This window comes from Pseudopodoces humilis, chromosome 9 (genome assembly GCF_049639895.1).
Source record: "Pseudopodoces humilis isolate 2021_Gansu_Grassland_sample_001 chromosome 9, ASM4963989v1, whole genome shotgun sequence".
Lineage (NCBI taxonomy): Eukaryota > Metazoa > Chordata > Aves > Passeriformes > Paridae > Pseudopodoces > Pseudopodoces humilis.
This window is the reverse complement of record NC_142208.1, coordinates 11,347,879-11,369,361: the sequence shown is the minus strand read 5'-3', so window position 1 is coordinate 11,369,361 and position 21,483 is coordinate 11,347,879. Positions and strand designations below refer to the sequence as shown.

Here is a 21,483-nt window from a genome sequence, read left to right as displayed (position 1 = left end):
TGTCAGGTAACTTTTTTCAAGTGCTGCTGCAAACAGCAAATGGATCCACAAATTCTTTCTGCCATGTGGCAGAACCAAGTCAAGCTCTCTCCTGAACTGCCAAATCAGTTTCTGCCCAAACTCTTAATAAGTACATATGGAATTGTACATTTTCTTGCCATATCCCATCTGTGCCATCATGTGCATAACACCCACCTTGGAATTAGGTGCTTGCTTTTCAGCCACAAAGAAAGTCTCAACATTATCACTTTAGATGAACAATGACATAAAATTTCAGTGGTACACACGGATATTCTGTATGGGCATCTTCTGGCCCACACACTCCTCAGTGTGCCCTCTGCAATTCCATGGTTGAAATAAGTAAAGCCAGCAGTATCTTTCAACAAATACTCCAGAGAGAAATCCTTAATAATGCTGCAATTTAGCTCATTTTCTAGATCATATACTGTGTTGTGTGATTGGATTACAGCTGATTACAGATTGGCTTTCTGGTTTAAGAGAATGTGTACCTCTGCAACAGCACAAGGGCATTTACTTCACTGGATTTACAGTGCTATAAGGTAGTAAAGGTTTTTTTCATCAAAGTAATGCATTTCCTAGCAAATGAAGCTTTCCATGGGAATAATTCAATTTTCCTGAGATGTTTTTATTTTCCTGGGGGTGGACAGGTGGGAAGGAGCCACTGTTTGGTGTTCTCTCAAAACTATAGAAAACACAGTGGGAGAAAAATTTAGAAACCTTTGAATGATTTTTTTTTAAATGAAATTCTAGAAGATTCAAGAGGCCTATTGAGTTTCCCTGGAAAAGTGAGATCTTCAGGAATAAAAGGAACTTTAGAACCACAAGGAGAGAGAAGAATAGAAGTAGAATATGGAAGTTATAAATAAATTGCTCATATTTCTATGAGTCTGGTTTTCAGCCTTGTAGTATTGTTCCCCAAAAATACTTGTGTTAGTGTCTGGTATTCCTATAGCATCACTTGAGGAAAGGTGTGATTTCCAGAATCACATGTGAGGAGCAGAAAACTAAACCATCTGCTACACAGGAGACGAGATTGCCCAACAGGACTGGAGAAAGAGAGTGTCTGGAATGAGTCACTAGCCAGTTGTTTTCTGTGAGTGAAATACCAAGCCCTTTATCTCATATTATAAACAGCATTTTGTCTTCTCTTATTTTTGCCTGTTCATGTGGTTTTCACTCCAACTTTAATTAATTTCAAAATGTTCACATGTGTGTTTTGCCTCTGAGAACTGGGCTTTTCCCTCTGAACAGAGAGGATGTCTTTGGCAGCCCTGAGAATTCAAAGCCTATCCAAGTGTTCACTTTGGTCAGGGGTAAGGCACTCCCAGTTGGACAAATTCCCTGAACAAATCTGCAGTGTGGCCTGTGATTTCTGCTCTGGAAACCAAATATCTCTTTCACGTGGCATCAGATTACAGGAGAGCAGAGCATCTTTGATACTGCTGTTGTGCAGTCATTTTAATATAAAGTATTAAATAACAGCCTTACGTTCCACTTATACTGGCAGAGACAAGTAACTGCTTTGGAAACAAAAGCATAGGTTTTGGAGATTGAATTAAATAGACATAAAAAAGGTAAGGGAAAGGTAAGTTTACGTTTCAGCCTGGTAAAATGGTGGATGTACTTGTGCTGTGCCCCTAAAAGGGGCCTGGAATACCCAGAAACAGGGTGTATTTATAGTTGTTCTCTCTTTGACATTCAGTTTTGAATCTCCTGCTAAAATACAGATTTCATATTTTCAATCATTAAGTATTAAAATATGTTTATCCTAGTGGCATAACGGTAGTAAATTATGGCATGCTCAGCAGGCTGGTGGTTCTTTCTGCCTGACTTCCCCATAAATACAGCATGAGGGAAGTATTTTTTAATAATCTTGAAACTAATGAAAAATTTGTCTCTATTTCATCTTTGAGCTGAGGAGTAAACTTGGAGAGATTACTGTCTAAATGCTGCTTCTGATACATTCTTTTATGATGTAAATAATGGACAGCCATATGGTCCTATGTTTCTTCAGCATTTAGTGATGCCTTTGCTCCTGGGGCACTTTTATTCTAGTTCTAAAATTGACTGATAATGATCACTTAGAGACTAGAGTGGTATTTATCCTCTGAGTACAGAAGTCCACTGCAGTAGCTACTGACATGGAAATAATTTCTTTTTTGAAGTTTCAGCTATTTTCATGCTGCTCTCCCCGTGTGATTGGAAAATGAATTGTGCTGTAACTACAAAGAGGAATAAAACAGTAAACCAGTCAGCCAAGTTGCTTTGTGTGCAGTAGAAAATCATGAGAAGAGAACAACATGATGTTTTCTGGCACTCTATAGGCATCAGTTGAGGTACAGGAGATATAAATCAAGATTTAGATGCAGTGGAAAGGAGAAATCTTTTGTTTTAAATTAAATACAAAAGCCTGCTACTGAAATGTTCTCCAAGTGGAATTTAGCTCATGCAGAAAAAAAAGCAAAATGCCCTGTTTATGTGATATGTCCTTAATGTGCGAGAAGTGATCTTATAGGCTTTTATGTTTTTATTGATGGGAGCTTCTTTCACCTCAAGTGAACTACAAAAATGCAATTATGGACTGTATTAACTAGGAATGAGTGAATATCATGACAACAGAACCCAGTACTACAAGTCTGACAATTAAGAAAAATGTTTCCATTGAAGGCTCTAAGTGTTTAGCCATGGAAGAACAGATTTTCAATTTGTCTTCCACTTAGTTTAAGACTAAGCTAAGTGCCTCTATGGAGAGAAAGATTGTGGCTACACTGGCAAGTTATGGACCCATGGGAGCATAGGAATGTGTCTGTACAGAGGAGCATTTGATGCCCAGCTCATCTGTTTTATAGCTGTTATTTTCATTGCCATATTCCCTGTCTACCTTTATAAGTAATGACGTTTATTTTCTCTGCACTAGGTTATACAGGTACAGCAAAAAAGCAATTACTGAAATTGGTAAAGGATATGAATTTTCCAGAGTATGATTTATCTGCTGATCTGCTTCATTCCCTCCTTGTCATTACTGGCAAAGTGTCTTTGCAGTTCTCAAGTGAACTGCATTCCTTTTCTGCATTAATTGGTGTCCTGCAGCTATGAAAAACAGAATGTTTAAAATTTTGCCTGGAAGTTTTTAATCAATATTTATTACCTAAAACCACAGGAAATGGTGCAATATTTAAAAGATGTATTTGGGTTTAGGGATCAGAGATAATTCCGTCTCCAATGCATTTATTTGGAATGATTATGTAAGTCTATTTTGAGACTGTCTCCAAAAACCACTGTGAAAGGTTTTGAGACCATTTTCATCTGCAGCTGTACTAAGAGCAGTGATGTGTTTTGCCCCCAGTGCATCAGCCAGTAGGTTGCAATGACTAAACTACTGATTTGAAAAAAACAAACTGGAGTCGTATTTTGAAGTTATGAATGGTTGTTTTCTTTCAACTGTTTTATTATTTTAGAAATACTATTCCTGGTTACTGTATCAGCCACTTTCTCAAGATTTCAGCTCTGAAGTGTAATTTAGACTGATTTTTACATTATTTTTCCCAGCTAATATCCAACAGAGTTGAGAAATTTAAGAAGCTTCTGTAACCTTAAGCTAACATTTATTTTCAGAGAGCAGTGTGCTTCATTCAAGTGGGATCTATACAAACAATAAAATGGTTTGCAGGTAAGTGCAAAAGTATTCTTATGCTAAACACATTGGAAGCTCACAAAAGCAGAATGGGAAAACGTTCCTATAGTATGCTCAGTTTCCTAGGCCCAAAGTTACCGGATAATTAACTTTTTAACCAGGCTGCATACAGGAAAGGCATATTTGGCAGCAAGGATTGGGTCTATTATAGAAAATCTGAGCTGCACTTCTTGAAATAAACTGCCAGTCCTTATGCTTTTAGGCTCCATTCTGGTGTCACTTCTCCTTTCCAGCATTTCCTGCCCTGTAGGTTTACCCTGGTGTAAACCACCTCGAGGGAAATGCTCCCCCAGCTGTAACACCTCCTGTGCAAAAGGGAAGCTGCCAGCTTCCCTTTCATTTGAGAAAACCAAACTGTTCTTTACGGAACTGGTGAAAATCCATCTCTACTGGAGCTGCCCTGGAAGAGTGGCTGTGCAAGTGCAAGTGTAGCTCTGTTAGTCTGGGCTTACCTGGTAAACTCTCCTGTCCTGAGCCAGAGCTCAGAGGAGCAGAATGGTGATGCTGCAATCTGACAGCTTGGAAGGCCATGGTGTAGGAACAGGCTGATCTCAGGCTGGACAAAAGTCCACAGGGCAAGAACCACACCTAGAAATAGAAATTGAGCTCTTACTGAGTCATATTACTTGAAACTTTTAAATTCAGCAAGGTGTTATCAGATCTGCCCTATATTCTGACCTTTTTCATCATTTATGTTAGGGACACTTTTTCTTCCTTGAGGAACACTTTTCTTCAGTAGGTGCTAAAAAGAAAGAGTTTGAAATTATGGTCTTTAAGCCAGGAGGCTTAAATCAGCATCCCTGGTGACCATTTAATTTTGCATTAATTATAATCTAATCTGTATTTGCTGTTACAGCCCTGATAGAACCAACTCATATGGTGCTAATATGACCTCCACAGAGCTTCTAAGTAATTCAGGATGAAAACATCATTTCTTAATAAGCTCCTGTGTTTATCTTTCTAAAGCACAATTTCAGGTTAAGTGCAGGCTCAGGAAGAGCCATCCTGTCACATGTGAAAAAACACAATCATTGAAAAGCTCTTTTCATTCTCTTTAGATTTCAAGTGGCAATTTTAAATGGAAACTACAAGGTGCAAACAGGAAGCCATTCAATCAGTAAGAACTCATACTTACTGCTTTATTTTTTACTTATAAATATGGGGGGGGCAGGTGGTTAACATATACTTAGAGCAGAGAAGTGTGTTCTTTGCTATGGCTTGTTTCCTGTTGTGAAGGCATCAAACTCTTCAGCTTAAGCATGCAGAGGAGAAGCTTTATGCTGGGCTCTGTGACTTTAGCACTACCAAATGGCCCTACTCTGTTGCTTGGTACCTGGAGACCTAAGGAATGAAAAATGATTGCTGGGTTGCAGTTTGGCCAAAAAGGCTCAGGGGAATAAATAATGCAAGATTGCCTGAAAACCTAGGCACAGTTGTGTCTCTTTTAAGCTCTGCTAAACCTCTCAACACTAGCAGCATGACTGGATACTCTGTGCTCTCTCTAGCACAAATGACTTTTTTCCTGGGGCACCTGCAGTTAAAATCTCTTTTTATGGCCTGTCACCCCAGTGAAGATTCAGACACCAGCAGCTTGAGCTGTTTAGATCAGTGCTTCAGGGTTGACAGTTGTAAGAGCTTTTTCCTGGCTTTCTGTGAGCTCTGGTTTGTTTATGACTTCAGCTAGTGGCACAGTTTGTCCCTCAGCACTGAGCCTGTGTGCTAATCCTGCAAGAAACTTCTGGCATATTTGCAGTGGGAGGAAGACTCTAGAGCGTGCAACTGGTTGGCATCCTCTTCCAGGGTGTTGAAATTCAGATAAAATTTCAAGCAGCTGGACTAAATACACAGAATGTGAGAGCAGCAGCCGAGCCACATTTAAGTGTCTGATTTGAGTCTGAGATTGCTAAACTGGGATTCATGCAAACAGACCTGCACCAGCTCAGCAGTGCAGCAGCCTCAATTTCAGTGTTTCATTCTTCCTTTCCTCATCAGGCTGCCTGGGCTTATTTGGAGGATCCTGAACAGAATATTTTCCCCTTCTTCCCACCTGCAGGGTTGTGCTACAACACTTGGCCACCTTTGCCTTATGCTTCAGCTATGTAGGAAAAAAGTTCCATGCAAATTTCCATCCTGCCCCAAGAATTATACCCAAGCACATTTATAATGTAAAGTTTTCTTTCTATGTAAGAGAAGCTGAACCATACAAACTTCTTTAACTGAGATGGACACAGTGTTTCACCAAATTTAGTTGGAGGTCCTGAAACCTCTTCAGCAAAATCATAAAGTCTGCATTAGTTGCTCTCTTGATTATCTCCTATCTTGCACTTTACATATCCAGTGGCACCTCTGTAAAGGTGTCCCACTCAGAAGTGGTTTGATCAGAACTACACTGCCTACAGATCACAAGCTTTTAACTCCTCCATCCCCTTATACCCTCTCCACCCTGCCTAAGCAACCATACAAATTCACAAAAGCATGGTGAAAACAGGAGGAAGTGATGTACTTTTTAAATCCTTTTACCTCTTTACCTTTCTGTTCTACAGCTGCAAATAAAATGAAAAAAAAGGGGGTTACTTATAGTACTTCCTAAGCCTGCTTAGTAGATATTTTATTTGCATCAAAAACTAGTGGAGCAAATATTATCTTGAAGCTTCTGATGGTCCTCTATGGGCTGTTATTTTCTACTGCATGGTAATAGTAGAATATTCAAGCTGCAATTGCCACCCTCTGGAGAATGTCATCTTTCATTTTCATAAGTGAAGTGCATTTCTAGCTTTCATGACTAATGGTGAAAAAAAGTTAAAAGCCTTTCAATGGAAAAGTTCTACAAGCAAAGTGAAAATGTTTGTTTCTTTATAACATCATGTTTTAAATTCTATCTTAAAGCAAAACCTATATTTTTAATAAGTGGGAATTAAGTGTTAGCAACAATATGGCAACACTGGATGACAAAATTTTCAGCTCCTGACACAATAGCAGTTATAAAAGCTATTTAAGAAATATTTCAAATGTGTCTACAGTGCTTAAGTATGTTATATATCACTTCACTGAAATTTGTATATTACTTTTGGTCTCAGGTTACTGGGAGCTCTCCAATGGTTTTGAATGCTGCAGTCCTAAAGTTCATTTTTGTCAAATATTCTCAAAATACTTCAGAATTTTGTCTTTACTATGGCAAACTGTGTGAGTTGTTGAAAATATAATAGTTTACATTACTTATCTCTGTAACAGTCACAATGTTCCTCAGAAAGGTTAAAAAACCCATAAATGATGGCAGTTATTAAACAGTTGGGCCCCATTTGTGTGGAAAAATAGATGTTAGAGAAATGCAATGCACTACCAGCATGGTGACACTGGTACCAAAACATTTAGGAGTGCAGCTGTTCTCCAGGTTTTGAAAGCTGAATTTTATAAGTTAATAATCAAAGTCACTTCAGCTTTAGAGGATTGTCCACAGGAACAATGGCAGTGGCCTGATCTTGTGAAAGAGGCACTCCAGTGTACGCAGGGCAGGGTTGAGCCCAGGCACAGCTGGGGAAAACCTGTGCTCTACCTTGGATCCCTGGGACGCTCTGGTAAGGCAGACAAACAGTGAGACTACTTGAAAAATGAGCATGTTTGAAGAGTTCTTGCGTAGATTCCCTCTTCTAGGAAGTGAGCATGTTCCTGTCTGCCTAGAATGAGTCCTCAAATCCAAGTAGAGTGCCAAATCTGATTATAAATAAATATAATGAATATTTTCAGTATACTATAAAATATATCTTTTATACTAGAATAGGTAGCTGAAATAATTATCAATAATTGTGTAGAGTTTCTCTTGTCTTACTAACAAAAACAGTGTTAAATCTTCTAATCCGCATATAAAGCTATATAAAGGATGTAAGGGGTGACCCCCCTGGAATAGCAAAATGATATTTTATTAGTTAAGTAGTTGACATTCATGGTTATTACATTTCTCATAGTTATTAAACATTCTCTTTGATTTGTCATTCAAGTTAAGTCTGCTGTGTTTTAATAACCTACTAAACAATTTCAGTTTGAGTAATTTTGGCCTCAAGCAACATTCAAGATCTCCCCATCCCTTGAGAGAGAATCTGAGGGTGTAGAACTCTATTCATTCCCCTTTGCTGTGTTTCTATTTCTTTGAGTCTTCATCTGTTCCTTGGTTTTGTCTATTAGATGAACTTCAAGGGGCTTTAAACAGCTTTTCTCATTTACCCTTGCAGGAACCTTCCAAGATATTTCCCATATTTCTGCACTGAAGCCTCTGCAATAACTGGACCTCAAGTAGTTTCAAGCCAGCTGAGATGTATCAATACAAGGTAAGGAGATTAATCTGCTTCCTTGGGCACTTACAGCTTTCCTTTGCATGTCAGCACACTCCAGCTCGGTGCAGCCCTGCTGGCTCCTGCTGCCTGAGCCCCCAGCCCCGAGCTGCTCCTCTGGGGGTGAAGCACAGAACCACCACGAGGAATTGCAGGAGCTGGGTGGATGCAGGGCTGGGCCTCACTGACCCATCAGGTGCTCAGGATCTCTGCTTTTCAGGGGAACTGAAATGATGAAGTACTTTATTAGCTGTCTGCTAGAAAATGCTCCTCTGCTTTTGCACAAATTGTAATCTAAATGTGCAAAAGAAGCAGATTTGGTATGTTAAGCTCTACATGCTTCTAACAACACAACCAGCTAAAACACAGAGAATTTTGTGTTCACTCTCCTGAAAAAAATCTGTGAAAAATAGAATTCCGTAATACCCGTTATCTTAATTTTCAGCTCATAACAGCAATAAAAAACACAATAGGTGGTGTTTGCTGGGAATTTCATTAATGGTTGTGTCTCTTCAGTAAAATACAAAGTAGCTTCATTTCACTGCAATCATCAGACCTTAACAGCAGCTTGGTGAGTTTATTATTTTCCTTTGCTACTCTGTATTTTCTGCCATGTGTTTCCAACAACAAGTTTCTCCCAAGGATTTTGAATTTCAATTGCAAATAAAACAGTGTCAATGCTTTTGGATACATATGTTCTAACACTTTCCAGTGAGACATAACACAGCCATTTCCCAGCAATAACAACATAATAAGAGCTTGGTAGGATTTTTTTTTCTATCATCAGGCTAGATTATTTTAAATTGATAACAAGAGCCATGTGGCTATTTATAAGGGCAAGATATGAATTGCAAGCACACGTTTCCAAGGCAATGTTGGCCAGTGGCTGTTCAGGCATAAATTGCTTCCTATTACCAATTTTGATGGAAGGTAAACAGTCCAGTTCTTCTCTATGGGAACATAAAGTGGCAGGACACCTCCAGCATTACTCTTTGCACTATTTCCAGTAAAAGAAGGCAATATTTACTCCACCATGACACACCTATTTGACACTGCAGCATGTAATTTTGTTGTGTTGTTGAACAAGGAGTAGGAATCATGTCCCATACTGTTGTGTAGTATTCCTGTAAGAGGGCTACTTGGTGCAGAAGATGAAAGGAGGAATTAGAGCTGGTAATGTAATCCTACAGGATACAAAGGTGAATTGAAGATCTGAGGGAAAAAACCAAACCAACAAGATTTCTCAGTGATCCTAGGAATAGGATGTCTCTAAACTTTAGTTGTTCTAGCTCTGAAACAGGTAAGAAGAAGATTTGAAAGCATTATAAGGCTGGAAATTTAGAGTGAAATGTTTCTGGTTTCTGTTTATGAAAGGACAAGCCAGAAGCTAATTTTACAGTATGGTCAAAATTTTTACCAAACCTGGATAAAGAATATGGGGAGAAGGGTAATGCACTTGTCCTGCCCAAAGGAAAGAAGAAGTCTGTGTCTAAATTTGTCTATTATTGTCAAAGCAAGAGCTACTTGATGCCTTTGTTTTAATGTGCTCTAGTTGATTTTCTCCTTTTTTAATTCAAAGCATAGAAACAATAGTTCAGTCAAAATGATTTGACTGTAGCACCACACCTATCATTTTCATAAAACCCAAGAGACCACTTTGATATCTGTATTTAAATCAATTATTTCAAGTATATGAGAGAGAAGGAATATAATATAATCTGAAAGCAAAGGCCAAGTAGTTCTATTAACACATGCTTAACTTGCACAGTTTTTGACAGGAGAGAACCATGACATTTTTTTAGAAAAACTGAAAACCTGGTCATTTCTTTTCTTGATAGCAAAGTTTGAATTGCTTTTCCTAGAATGGAAAATTGATAGATTGAAAGGGATTTGGGGTCTGCTTGAAGCCTTTTTTTTTTTCTTTTTTCCTTTCTATTTATGTATATTTTTGTCTTGAATGTATGATTTTTATACTTTGGAATAACAAGACTATGCATGGGCTGTTCAGCTCAGTCTGGTGAAGCCAGCTCTTTTAGATCCAATGATCCAAGCTCTGTTCCTCATCTGTGCTGTCTCCTTTTTGGAAACTCATGATCTATATTCAGTATTCTTTCTTTTTCTCCATCCACCTGTGTACACTTAAACCTAGAAATCTCCCTGGGATCCACTCCCCAAAATAACATTATATGACTGAGCTGACAGTATTTCTCTGATGCCATGGCTTTTTCATCAATATAAACATGTCTCATCAGCAATTTCATTCTTCCTGTAAGATGTTTATCCTCAAGTTAAGGTCTAGGGCACACACAGCAGAATTTTCTTTCAGTATTAGCAGTGTGATAAAGTGCCACACTGCCTACATTCTTTTCCTCCCATTCCTGGATCAACGCACTGTAAATTAGCATACAGACTATTTTATCAGTGTTTCTTATTTTCCAAAGGTGGGGGACTGTTAAGCTTCCCATATTTTTGTTTGGTTTTGTGTCAATAAAATTAAATTGCAGGTGGGGAGGAGGTAACACTTCACCTACTGGATTGTTTCGTGACCTAAGAGTTGATATATATTTACTGCCCTGTATTTCTGATGAAGTCTTAAGCTGATGCCAATGAGGACTCTTAAAAGTAATTTTAGACGCTTAACTCTGTATGATTTAAAGCTCAGCAAATAAATTATAGTGGAAATACTAGAAAAATATAAGAAATTACTGTTGTTTCAAAAGAGGTAAACATGGAGAATTGACCACACCTGCTTACCACACAGCTGCTGTGCCAAGGACTCACTCAGAGTCAATATCCAGAACTTGCAGCACAGTGACACATTTTAAATTATTGTCTCACAAATTGCTAAAATAAACAAGCAAGGCTGTACACATCACTGTTTTATGTGAAAGAGTTTGCCTTGTGTTCTGAAAATAAGAGGCTTAAAGGCAGTATAAAATTACTTCTGGTTGTGAAACCCCCTTGGCAGTTAGTTCTTTGAGGGTAGCATGCAGAGCTGTTAAAGAAAGCAGCAGTCTTTTTGGCTGCTTGACACCTTGAAAATCAGATTCCTTTTTTCCCCCCAAGTTCTCCTTCGCTGATATTGAGAAAGGTTTAATTCACTGTCAGCACAGCATATTTAATATTCTTATGGTTCTTCCTAATGATAGAAAGAGGTATGCAGTACCTGGGGTCCACTGAAACCATTAAAGTTTCCTGGCTGAGTTTTATGGGTATTTCCCAGCTAAAAGCCTTCAGCCATTACTACACAGATTTACCTGCAAAATTCAGAATTCCCATCCTTGTAGCTATTCTACAGGGATGCTAGGTTGCAGGAAAATATATTTACTTACTTACTTCCTTGTTTGAGCACGTTTGTTTTCCCTCATTCTCTGCTGCATAACTAAGGAATGTAAATTTAATGACTAAGTAATCTAGCACATTGGATTATGTTTTAGATTTCTTATCAGATTCCATTGTGTAAGTATGATCTGACTCATGGGAGAACAACTGTTATCAAATGTATCTTTCTTCAAAAGGTTTGGTAAAAGATAATAATTGATAAGGTTTTCCTAGATCATAAGCCACGTTTTGCTCATGCCACACTTTCATAAATAGAGATAATAGCTAGTGGGGCTTTACTGATCTCCCTGCTTAATGTTTTCAAGTCTTTAAGTTTTTTATAATATAAACTCTTTTAGATTGAAGAAACAGTAGAAATCTCCAGAGACTCGTCATGTTCTTGTATTAGAGCTGCATGTATATGCAACGATGCAGCAGAAAAACTTGCCCTTACCACTGTTGCAGAGCTGCCTAGAAATTAGATCTGTATGAGATTTCGATCTGGTAATAGTCCCAAAAAAGTGGGCACCTAGTAATTTAAAATATTGCTTGCCAAAGTCTGGATCCATTAAATTCCACTGTATTCTGAAATGGAAGAAATTTCCTATGTACCCCAGAGGTCTGCTTCCATCCAGAAACAGAATTCCTGTGTTCCTGTGCTCAGTTGTCTGGTATCTGTGCTATTTCCAAACTCCAACAGAAACTGGAAGAAAAAAAAAAAAAATCTATTGGGTACTGTCTAATCCACATCTTATGCACTCAACACCAGTTTTTTACATCTTCCTCATCTGGACTACAGAGAGAAATAGTTTCCATTGGTGGGGTGAGAGGTCTTGTAAAAGGACTAATTGCATTCAGTGCTCTGCTGCCCATCTGGTAAAGGAAGGACTTTGAAGCTAGATTGTCTATAACATACATTTGTCAGTGTTAACTGATCATTTGCTGGGAAGGACACCTGATCTGCCCTCAGTTTGCTGTTTGTATGGGTTTCTGAGATGGAGAACAGGCCATTCTGAACAAATTTTAACTGCAGGACAAGGCTCACAGTTGTGAATGGAAGTGAATTTAAGTGCCTGCGCTAGATCTAAGGGGAATCCTAAATGTATCTTCTGCATTGGTATTTTATCTTGGCTAGGTCAGCCAGTTGATATTAAAAATCTCTAATTGCTGAACAGGGAGCCTAAAGATGTTAGCTTGTGAATCCTGCTGGAATTATTCAGAAATAATAACACTAGAGATGATGACAAAACTTTAATGATTTTAGTAAAATGCAAATGAAAAATAGAAAACATCTTGTCTTTAAGAGAGCACTGATGTGTTGGCTTGCTGAGGTTTATAAAACAAACCCCATCTAGGATCAAACATTCTAGAGCAGAAGGCGTCAGAACCAGAAGGAAGTTACAAACTCCCAATATTTATTTCTGGGAAACAAGTGGAGAAAAACCTCTGGTTTCTTTTTTTCTTGAAAATTATGTCCATTTGAGAATTTTGTGCATGTATACAGATTTTTTCCAAGATCCATCTCTGACCAAGAGAGGATCAGCTGTCTTGTACATGCAAGAGAGACCAGAAGCTCATGGAAACACTGAGCATTCTAGTACATAGCTAGAAAACCATATTACGGTAAGATAAGTACATCAGATACAGAGAGGGGAGGCAAGGTTTAGAATTCTGATTACTGGGTCAGACAACCTGGAAGGTACCAGGCTTCCCTAAGCTTAACCACAAGAGTATCTTTCCTTTTACAGGAGCCACTGGTGGTCATCTGCCATTTTTTGCTTTTACAAAACAACAAACAATTTTTAAATACAACCTAGAATTGCTGAAACTTACTTCATGTTTTTGTATATTTTGTGTCTATGAATCTGGGGTTATCTGTTAGTTCTGGATTGCATTTTCTACAACTTTGGCTTTATTTTTTTTTTAAAAAAAGAGAAATTTCTCAGCCCTTAAAACTGAACTCAATATTTGCATAACAAGTATGTCAGCAAAACTGAAAAAGCTCATTTGTGGCCTCAGTATCCAGTCTCCACTTCAGCCATATCATTTAACAAACATGACACTATATAAAGGGGATTTGTGTGAACTGCTTTTTCATTTCACTTTGAAGCAGAAGGGTAAGTTGAATTTCCTTTTAATAAATCACAAGGAATATCAGCTAGAAGGCAAACCCATTCCTTTTGATTTCTGTGGTCATATTTACCTTCAAAAATTAAATTTCCCTTTATTAGTAATTTTTTTACTTTGCTTATGCTAGCAATTTTAGTAGATAAGGAGATGCCTGAAGGACACTAGATAGTAATGACTGATGAAGGTCATTAAAACTGAAGAGCTGTGTTTTTTCCATTTTGCTGTATAACTGATCAGGAGTCTGACTCTGCATCATAATCCAATTATGAGCTGGATGCAGTAGTCCATTCAAATGTAATTCCCCAAATGATCATCACCAGGCAAAGGGTATACAATGTAATTGCATCTCCTTATCTCAAGGATGTAAGTATTCCTAGCCACCTAAGCTAGGTTTCTCTTGGGGTCTTTAATAACCTGCTCTCTCTGAGTCACTGGCCAGTGTTTCCAGAGGTGTCTGCTGGCCTTCAGTAAACAACTCAAGATGCTTCAGATTCAACAAACAAAACTCAACAGCACCTTTAATACTGCGCAGGTGTTCTCAGGTGGATTTGATTTTGCATTCTTTAAAGTGCAAATTCTGGACCATCCTGCTATTAGCTAAACAGATCCTATAAATTTATGATCCCTATGTGCTGCAAATTTATGACATAATTGGATATTAATGTATTCAAGGGTATGTCGCATCAAATTGACTTTGATGAGACAGTCCCCTAGAAAAACAAGTTGCTGTTGATGCAGATTAAAAATAATCTCAAGAGTCTTCTAGCAGGGTCAATATGGAAGACAAAACCAATATTTTTTCTTTTAAATTTTTAAAATCTTAAATTTTTTCTTTTCATTTAATAAATGACACTACACTGATATTTTGATTCTGCTTGGCATATATACTTTGAAATATAATGACAAATACTTTGTTATAGCTGATGAACCTAGGTGTTAATAATCTCACAGCATTCAAGACAACCAAGCTTTTAGTTTAAATTTTAAGTGGAGCTAGATTTAGAATCTAGTATGTGTAAACACTGATTTTTAAAAAAAGATGGAAGGTTTTAAGAGCGAGCAGGTACAGGATCCTCTGATTTGTGCCAACAGAAAAGTGAAGTAATGGATAGCAAGTTTTGTTTTGTATGAGTCAACCAATGAGCATCACCCCTTTGGAAATGGATACTCATTCTGGCATATTGAACCTTTCTTTATATCTCCTGTTAGTTTCACTGAATGATGTCAATAACTGGATATTTCTATGCCAGAGTATCTTATAGTCCTTCAGGTTTCACAGCTGCACAGCACACCCACTCACTCTGCTGTAAACCCACATTAAAATGCTTTTTAGTCACAATAGCTCAGCACTAACATTATAAAACCCTACTTCTTGTTTTATATGTAGGGATAAAAGATGAATAAGCCTATTGCCAACCAGCAAAAATGCATTTCCTACAAGATTGACTGGCATTTGGGAGCCCGTGGAATTTTGTTCAAAACAGGATAAGAATGTCAATTGAGCTATAAAGTTTTGCCCATGTGTAAAAGAGTACCAGTTTATGCCAAATAAAGGTACTTAGATAGTGCTGGGCTTTAACAAGCTCCCAAACATTACAAGTACCTCTGTAACAGATTTGCTTTTCAGGTTAGCATCCTATGCATCATTCAGTGATTATAGTCCTTGCAGGCAAGGACTGATGGCTTAAGTGAGATCAGTTACCTCTGAGCCTATAATTTCTCAAGGATTAATCCAACAAATAGTCAGTGACAGTGAAAGGGATAGTTTATCTTCACCACTCCAAGTTTATCAGTCTAGAAAGAGTTTTGTGTATAAGTTACACAGTGGTTGCAAAATAAATCTGGGAAATCTCTTACAACTGAATTATAAATTTTATTTAAACAAGGAAATAATGTAAATTTCAAGAAGGGATGATAGGGGGTGGGGGGCAGGAGTGTGCAGCTATGTAAACCAATGTCTACAATTTCTTACAGAATCATTGCCTGACAAATGTGTGGGTTTTTTACAGCTGGCCTGAGAAATCATGTTGTCTTACTCATCCTCCATCCTCATAGCACTGGCTGCTGTGTTAGTGCCTTGCCATGCATTGAGTAAATGTCCAGGAATTTCTGGGCTACCTGGTATCCCTGGAAGAGATGGTCTGAAAGGTAAGCAAACTCGCCTCTTTGGCAAGAGACCTGTGTCATGAAGGCTGCATGACTAGAAACAGATAACACAGAAGGACACGTGCTCTCAAGGAAGTAGATGTGTTAAGCACAGGAAGGAAAACAGAATAGAGGAAACAGGCAGTTTAATTTTTTTCTAAAAAGCAGGTCTCCTCAGTGTTCTGGGGGAAGAGGGGAATTGAACAGCTTATCAACACTCCAGCATATACATATTATGTATATGTATGTAGAAATGGCTTCTCCGGGTCTGCTGCCAAGGCTAAAGCACTGTCAGAATTATTCCCAGACTCCCTGTATTAGGTCACATATGGGTTTTTTTTTAATGGAGTGTGAAGTGCAGGAGGAGTTGCAACGTTGCAGCTCGGGAATGCAGCAAGCTTTTGTGCTTCTACATTGTTGTTTGTTTCAATTTTGAATTGTGGATTATGATCATGGGAGTACATTAATGACTTTATTCTACATGTAGGACCTCTGTTACCTGTGGAAAGTGGTATGAAAAAAAAAAGAATCTATCTTTACAGTGGCTTCCCATCTTTAGCAAGCAGCACTGGATGTTTTTCACTCACTATCCAGAAACCTTCCACTACCACTGTTTATGGCTCCCATTGATAAACAAAAAGCATAAAAACCCAGCGCTTGAGAAAGACAATCACATGGTGCCATAGAAACTGTTTCCTCCTCGAAGTATCCCTTGTGCCAGTTCACTACCAAGTAGTGGGATTAAACCAATTCTCTTAGGCAAAGACATTTTCACAGATGTAACTAACAAAAGGCTTCAACTTATAAAGCTTCAGTTTCTTTTTTAAAGAGTGGAATTATCAGCATTTCATAGGATTGGATGTTTTGATTAGTTTGCTTTAATACTTCAGATTAACAACAGTGTGAAAAATGCTGGGAAATATCTATTTTACACTTGATGTTAAAAAATACATTTGCAAGTCAGGTCTGGAAAATAATTTATTTTGTCCAGGGGATTTTTCCTAGCAGCACAGCCTGGGAAATTTACTTGACTGTATAACTTTTGTTTTTATCTGCACAGGTCTGTCTGATTCTCTGGCCGCCAAACGCCACAATGCTTTAGCAAATTTGAAACACCGACTTTTCCAACTTGAAGCTGGTAATTCTTCCCCTTGTAACCTTTTCAGCTCACAGCCAGTTTTAAGTGCAGTAGGCAAAGTTAGTTACAGAATCACGACTTGCAGGAAAGAAACTGCATTTGGAAAGGATACTACATATCCCAAAACTCTATTTTCTCATTCCAAGCAGGGGAAGTCAGGATTCAAGTTGTCCTGGAGGGAAGCAGATTCCTCATGGCAATCATAATCCACATTTATTAAAATTGTGTTTATTTTAAAAAATATTCCAGCTAACTGATGTTGCACTTTCTGCATGGATTCGTGGAAACTCAGGCTTGTACCTCTTTTCTCTATCAGCAACCAGATTGTTAAATGTGGTAAATGTTAATGTGGTAAATTGTTTTGTACTGAAAAGGGGTTCACAAAACTATTATAATATTTCTGTTTCCCTTGCTCAAATTTGAAGCACACTGATCTTTACAAAGTACACAAAATATAACAGGGCTGATATTTAGCAGATGTTGGTGGGACATCCTTGTCTTGGAGACAAGGACAGACGGTCACAAACAGTGAAATACATTTAGTGAACAGTTAGTGAATGGGTAAAATTAAAGATCTTCACTCTTCTTCATCCTTTGCTCAATTTATCCCTCTGTTCCTCTTAACAGTTTTAGTTTTCTCTTTATCTCCTGATTCCTCTTCCTTTGCTTTTACATCAGTATGCCACAGAAAATTTACAAAGCTAACTCTTCATGTTTCAGTGCTTGCATTGAACGGGGAAATAAGAAAAGTAGGAGAGAAAATACTTGCCAGCAATGGGAAGAAAGCTGACTTTGCATCTGCACTACAATCCTGTGAAGAGGTTGGAGGAACTCTTGCAGCTCCCAGGAATGAAGAGGAGAATAAAGCTATTATGGACATTGTGAAACAGCATAACCAATATGCCTACTTGGGCATTAGAAAGGGCGAGACTTCAGGTCAGTTTAAGTATATAAATGGCATGCCTCTGAATTATAGCAACTGGCACCAGCATGAGCCTAACAGCAAAGGGAGAGAGAAATGTGTGGAGATGTACACTGATGGCACCTGGAATGACAAAAAATGCAATATGTATCATCTCACAGTCTGCCAGCTTTAAAGAATGGCCTTTCAGCCACCTCAGAGGATAATGAAGTATCTGTGTTTCAGGTTGATTAAATTTCTGCAATTTCTTGGTATCTTAAAATATAAAATTAATCATATTGTGATATTTTTTAGCCTTAGTAAAATGCCAAATATGCTAGGTGATTAACATGATTAAAATGTGCCTGAACTGATGTGCCTGATGTGTTTCTCCCTTTTGGAGGGTTGGGAATACCTCAGAATTCATTTCTCGTGGCAGCCTGTCTCCATACCTTTGAGAAGATTAGAAGAAAATTCCAAGGTTTGACTTGGGATATTGGGAATGCTGCAGTTAAAATTGCCCGTGGCGTCATAGTTGGAAGTGTTTTGAAGTACTTACTAGTTTCTGCCTCAAAAGAGGTGGAGAGAGGTTGACTTCACTGGAGCAATTACAGTTTTAGGTTTTAGACATCACTTTCAGTCAGAGAGCCTGTGCTGTATCACATTGAACCACTCACTGATTCATTAGCATCCACCTTTCATTTTATAAAAATATTACTACTACCTGTAACTACAGTTACAATTACAGTTACAACTACAGTTGTAACTACAGTTTACTATCAATTTTTCTAGTTTCAGAATCTAGTCTGTATAAAGCACACAAAGATATTGCACTCAATTCAAGCAGACAGAGTGTTTAAGATGCTAAAGATTGCATTTTGTTGCTAAAACAGCTCATTCCCTTAGAAAATTAGATTGCAGTGTCAGAAGGCCATTTGTCTTTTCCCAAAACACTGAGCAAAGCACAAAATACTTTGGGAAGAGTGGAAGTTCAATCAGTTCAAACACAAACATCTCTCTTGATGTTATAGCAAGCAACATCACAAAGACTTCAAGTCTCCAAATAGGAGCAAGAAGCACCTTTTCACAAAATGTTTTCACTGCTACTCCTTTTGGGCAGCTGGTGAGCAGGGACAGCTGAGCATAACAGAGCACCACCAGCAACAAATTCTCACATTCTCACCTTGCAGTGAGGGAGTCCTAGGCTCATTCACTGCCATTTACACACTTCCTGAGGGAGAAAACAAAAGAAAGCACTAGCTTTAAAATTCATGCGTTAAACACAATCTCCTCCCCCACATTTGGCTCTGTGCAGGAAGCCCCTGGGTAGCTGGACTTTGGGCAGTGATGTTCCCAAACCTCCCCTGAGGAGCAGAGATAGGATCTAGTCCTGTTCATTTCAAGCCCTGGCAAATTTTTGGCAAGTGATGATCCATCTCCAAGTAGCATGCAGCACTCCAACTGATAAGAGAGCAGACTGGGATTCTGAAATGAAACCTATCCAGGACCATGCTGGATAGATTTCAAAGTGTGAACCTGCTTTCCAAAGCAGCTTGTTTTGAGAGCTATGACCATGATACCATTTCAGCCAAGAGAGCCATGACAATTCTAACTCTATGGTTACATTGAGAAAAAAGGTTAAATTTATACCTTTTAATCTTCTTGGGGGTAGACCTGACCCAGCCACACTAAATCTGCTAGAAAGGTTGAAGGTTTACGAAAACTACCTCTTAAATATTAGTATTTTAGTAAGCAAACCTCACTAGCAATTTTTGAGCCTAACTATGCAGTTTTTCTTTTTTAAGCAAACCTGTCACAAAAAGTCACCAAAGCCTCCCCTCTAAAAAATCTCTACCAACATCATCTTTTACTCTCTGAACAGAAAAAGCATATTCATTTACATGTATCTCAAACTAGTTTTGGGGCATCCTACTCCTTTAGTTAATGAAAAAATTATTTCTACCACATTGGGGTTTGCAAAATGACTGTAGACGTCTCTTGTTAAGACCCTTAATGTGAAAAATCTTACAAATACTTTAACACAACATCTATATCTAAACAGATTTCGACTTCAAGACACCAGGGTGTTTTTCATCCAGTTAAGAAAAATAAGATTTTTATTTTCCAGTCACAGGCTAGTATTTATTACACCAATAAGAAAAGTATCTAGGCTGGTTCTAAAAGCCCAATTTCTTCTGCTTTAGCCATTATCATTGATAAAAGGAGAGAAAACCAAATCAAACACATACATGCTGCTCCTCAGAGCAATATTATTTTATTGAAAAATAAGAACTCCTCAGATCTGGTCAGAGAACTGCTAGACAATACTTTCCCCTTCATGGTTCATACTTCATCTGTAACATTACTTGATTATTCTTTGCAGTCCCACAGAGAAGAAGTGTCCAGAAATTGTTACATTTTTTATTTTGATATGGCATTTTTCTGATGTGTTGGTGTATAACCCTATCAATTTATACCCTCAAATGCTGTTTGAAAAAACAGCATTTCAGTCTATTTTTTGTGAAATATGTAAATTCTCCATTTATGGATGAATTATTTTTTTCTAATGGACAGAGAGGTTGGGCACATGAAGAATCAAAATGAACTGTTTCTGTGTTCTGCTATGGTAACATAAATAATTTTGATAAAATCTTTCCTTAAAAGCGCAATGAGCAATACTCCTGATGTATAACAATCACACCAGGAAAATCAAGGTTAATTTTTTTTTTCTTCCTTTATAATAATTTGCTACAGAAGTGCAACATAAAGTTAAGATCTTTAAATCAGAAAATTAGTTACTCCCCAAATGCTATAGAAGCTGTTTTTAAGAACCAAGATCCTAGTACAAGTAAAAAGATGGCAAAAATCCCAACCCTGTTGAGGCAAGTGAATCCTGTTTCACATAAGAGAAATTGAATATAGTTATTATAATATGTTTAACAGTAAGACTTTGACAGTAAAAATTTTGGATATTTATTTCAGAGAGAATTGTCTCTGGTCTAGGGTGATATCTTCTTTTATAATGGTGTCATTTAATTAGCTTTTTCAGCTTAGAAGTAGTATTATCAATTTTGAGCGCTCAAAAACCTCACAGCAGCCCCCATCAATCCCTACTTCAAGTGAAGAAATTGACCGTCAATTCCAGCAAACACAAATTTTTCTGTGTCTCCCTGATTTTTGTAGAAATTTAATTTAAAAAACCCCACAGTTCTTGAGAAAATCGTGTTCAAATTCAACCTTTTGCGAACCTAACTGGCAGGATGTGACACAGGCTGGCAGGGCTACTTTATCTTGTATAAATTGTGAACTGTACCCCAGAGTATCAGGTTGCAAGAGATATTTCATTATCGGAAATTGAAGCATACTGTTATAAAATCCTATTAGCCAACAGTTACACAAACATAGCTGATTTCAAAACACAGTAGATACAGGATTCTTGGAAATTAGAGTAGCACCTTAAAAAAACGTTAAGAGGACTTGGATTTTTTTTTGTTGTTTTTTAAAGTCTCTGTTAGGAAACCAGGGTTTGGCAGAATTTACATCAAGGGTTATAACCCAGGTGTGATGCCAAGTGAAACCTGGAATGAAGCTTTCACCCATCTCTGCCCCTGTGGCTCAGGAGCTGAACACCACTGCAGAGCAAGGGTACCTTAACCCTTGAGGAGGCTGTGGCAATGGGAACTATTTGGCTATTAGAGATACTCTCTTGCTTTCTATTTGCTATGCACCTTCTGTGTTTTTTCCTCAGCTGAGCTGCACAAAGTGACATGTCAGAGACATCCAGAGACCTCCTCTTGCATCCTTCACT

The 21,483-nt window shown here is 38.0% G+C and overlaps 1 protein-coding gene across 3 annotated transcripts; it reads left to right on the top strand.

Moving 5' to 3' along the window:
* The first annotated feature begins 1,469 nt into the window (after positions 1-1,469).
* LOC102107533 (pulmonary surfactant-associated protein A-like) lies at positions 1,470-18,035 on the top strand. 3 transcript variants are annotated; one of them, XM_014250164.2, is made up of 7 exons: positions 1,470-1,595; positions 3,637-3,691; positions 4,774-4,832; positions 7,942-8,037; positions 15,501-15,639; positions 16,697-16,774; positions 17,495-18,035. In XM_014250164.2, the coding sequence occupies exons 5-7, from the start codon at positions 15,516-15,518 to the stop codon at positions 17,869-17,871; spliced, it is 579 nt and encodes a 192-aa protein (XP_014105639.1). In that variant the 5' UTR covers positions 1,470-1,595; positions 3,637-3,691; positions 4,774-4,832; positions 7,942-8,037; positions 15,501-15,515; the 3' UTR covers positions 17,872-18,035. The 3 variants fall into 3 exon arrangements, with proteins under 3 accessions (XP_014105639.1, XP_014105640.1, XP_005520873.1); XM_014250165.2 differs by lacking the exons at positions 3,637-3,691; positions 4,774-4,832 and having other exon boundaries at positions 1,470-1,606; XM_005520816.3 differs by lacking the exons at positions 1,470-1,595; positions 3,637-3,691; positions 4,774-4,832; positions 7,942-8,037 and adding an exon at positions 9,318-9,340.
* Positions 18,036-21,483: the final 3,448 nt, after the last annotated feature.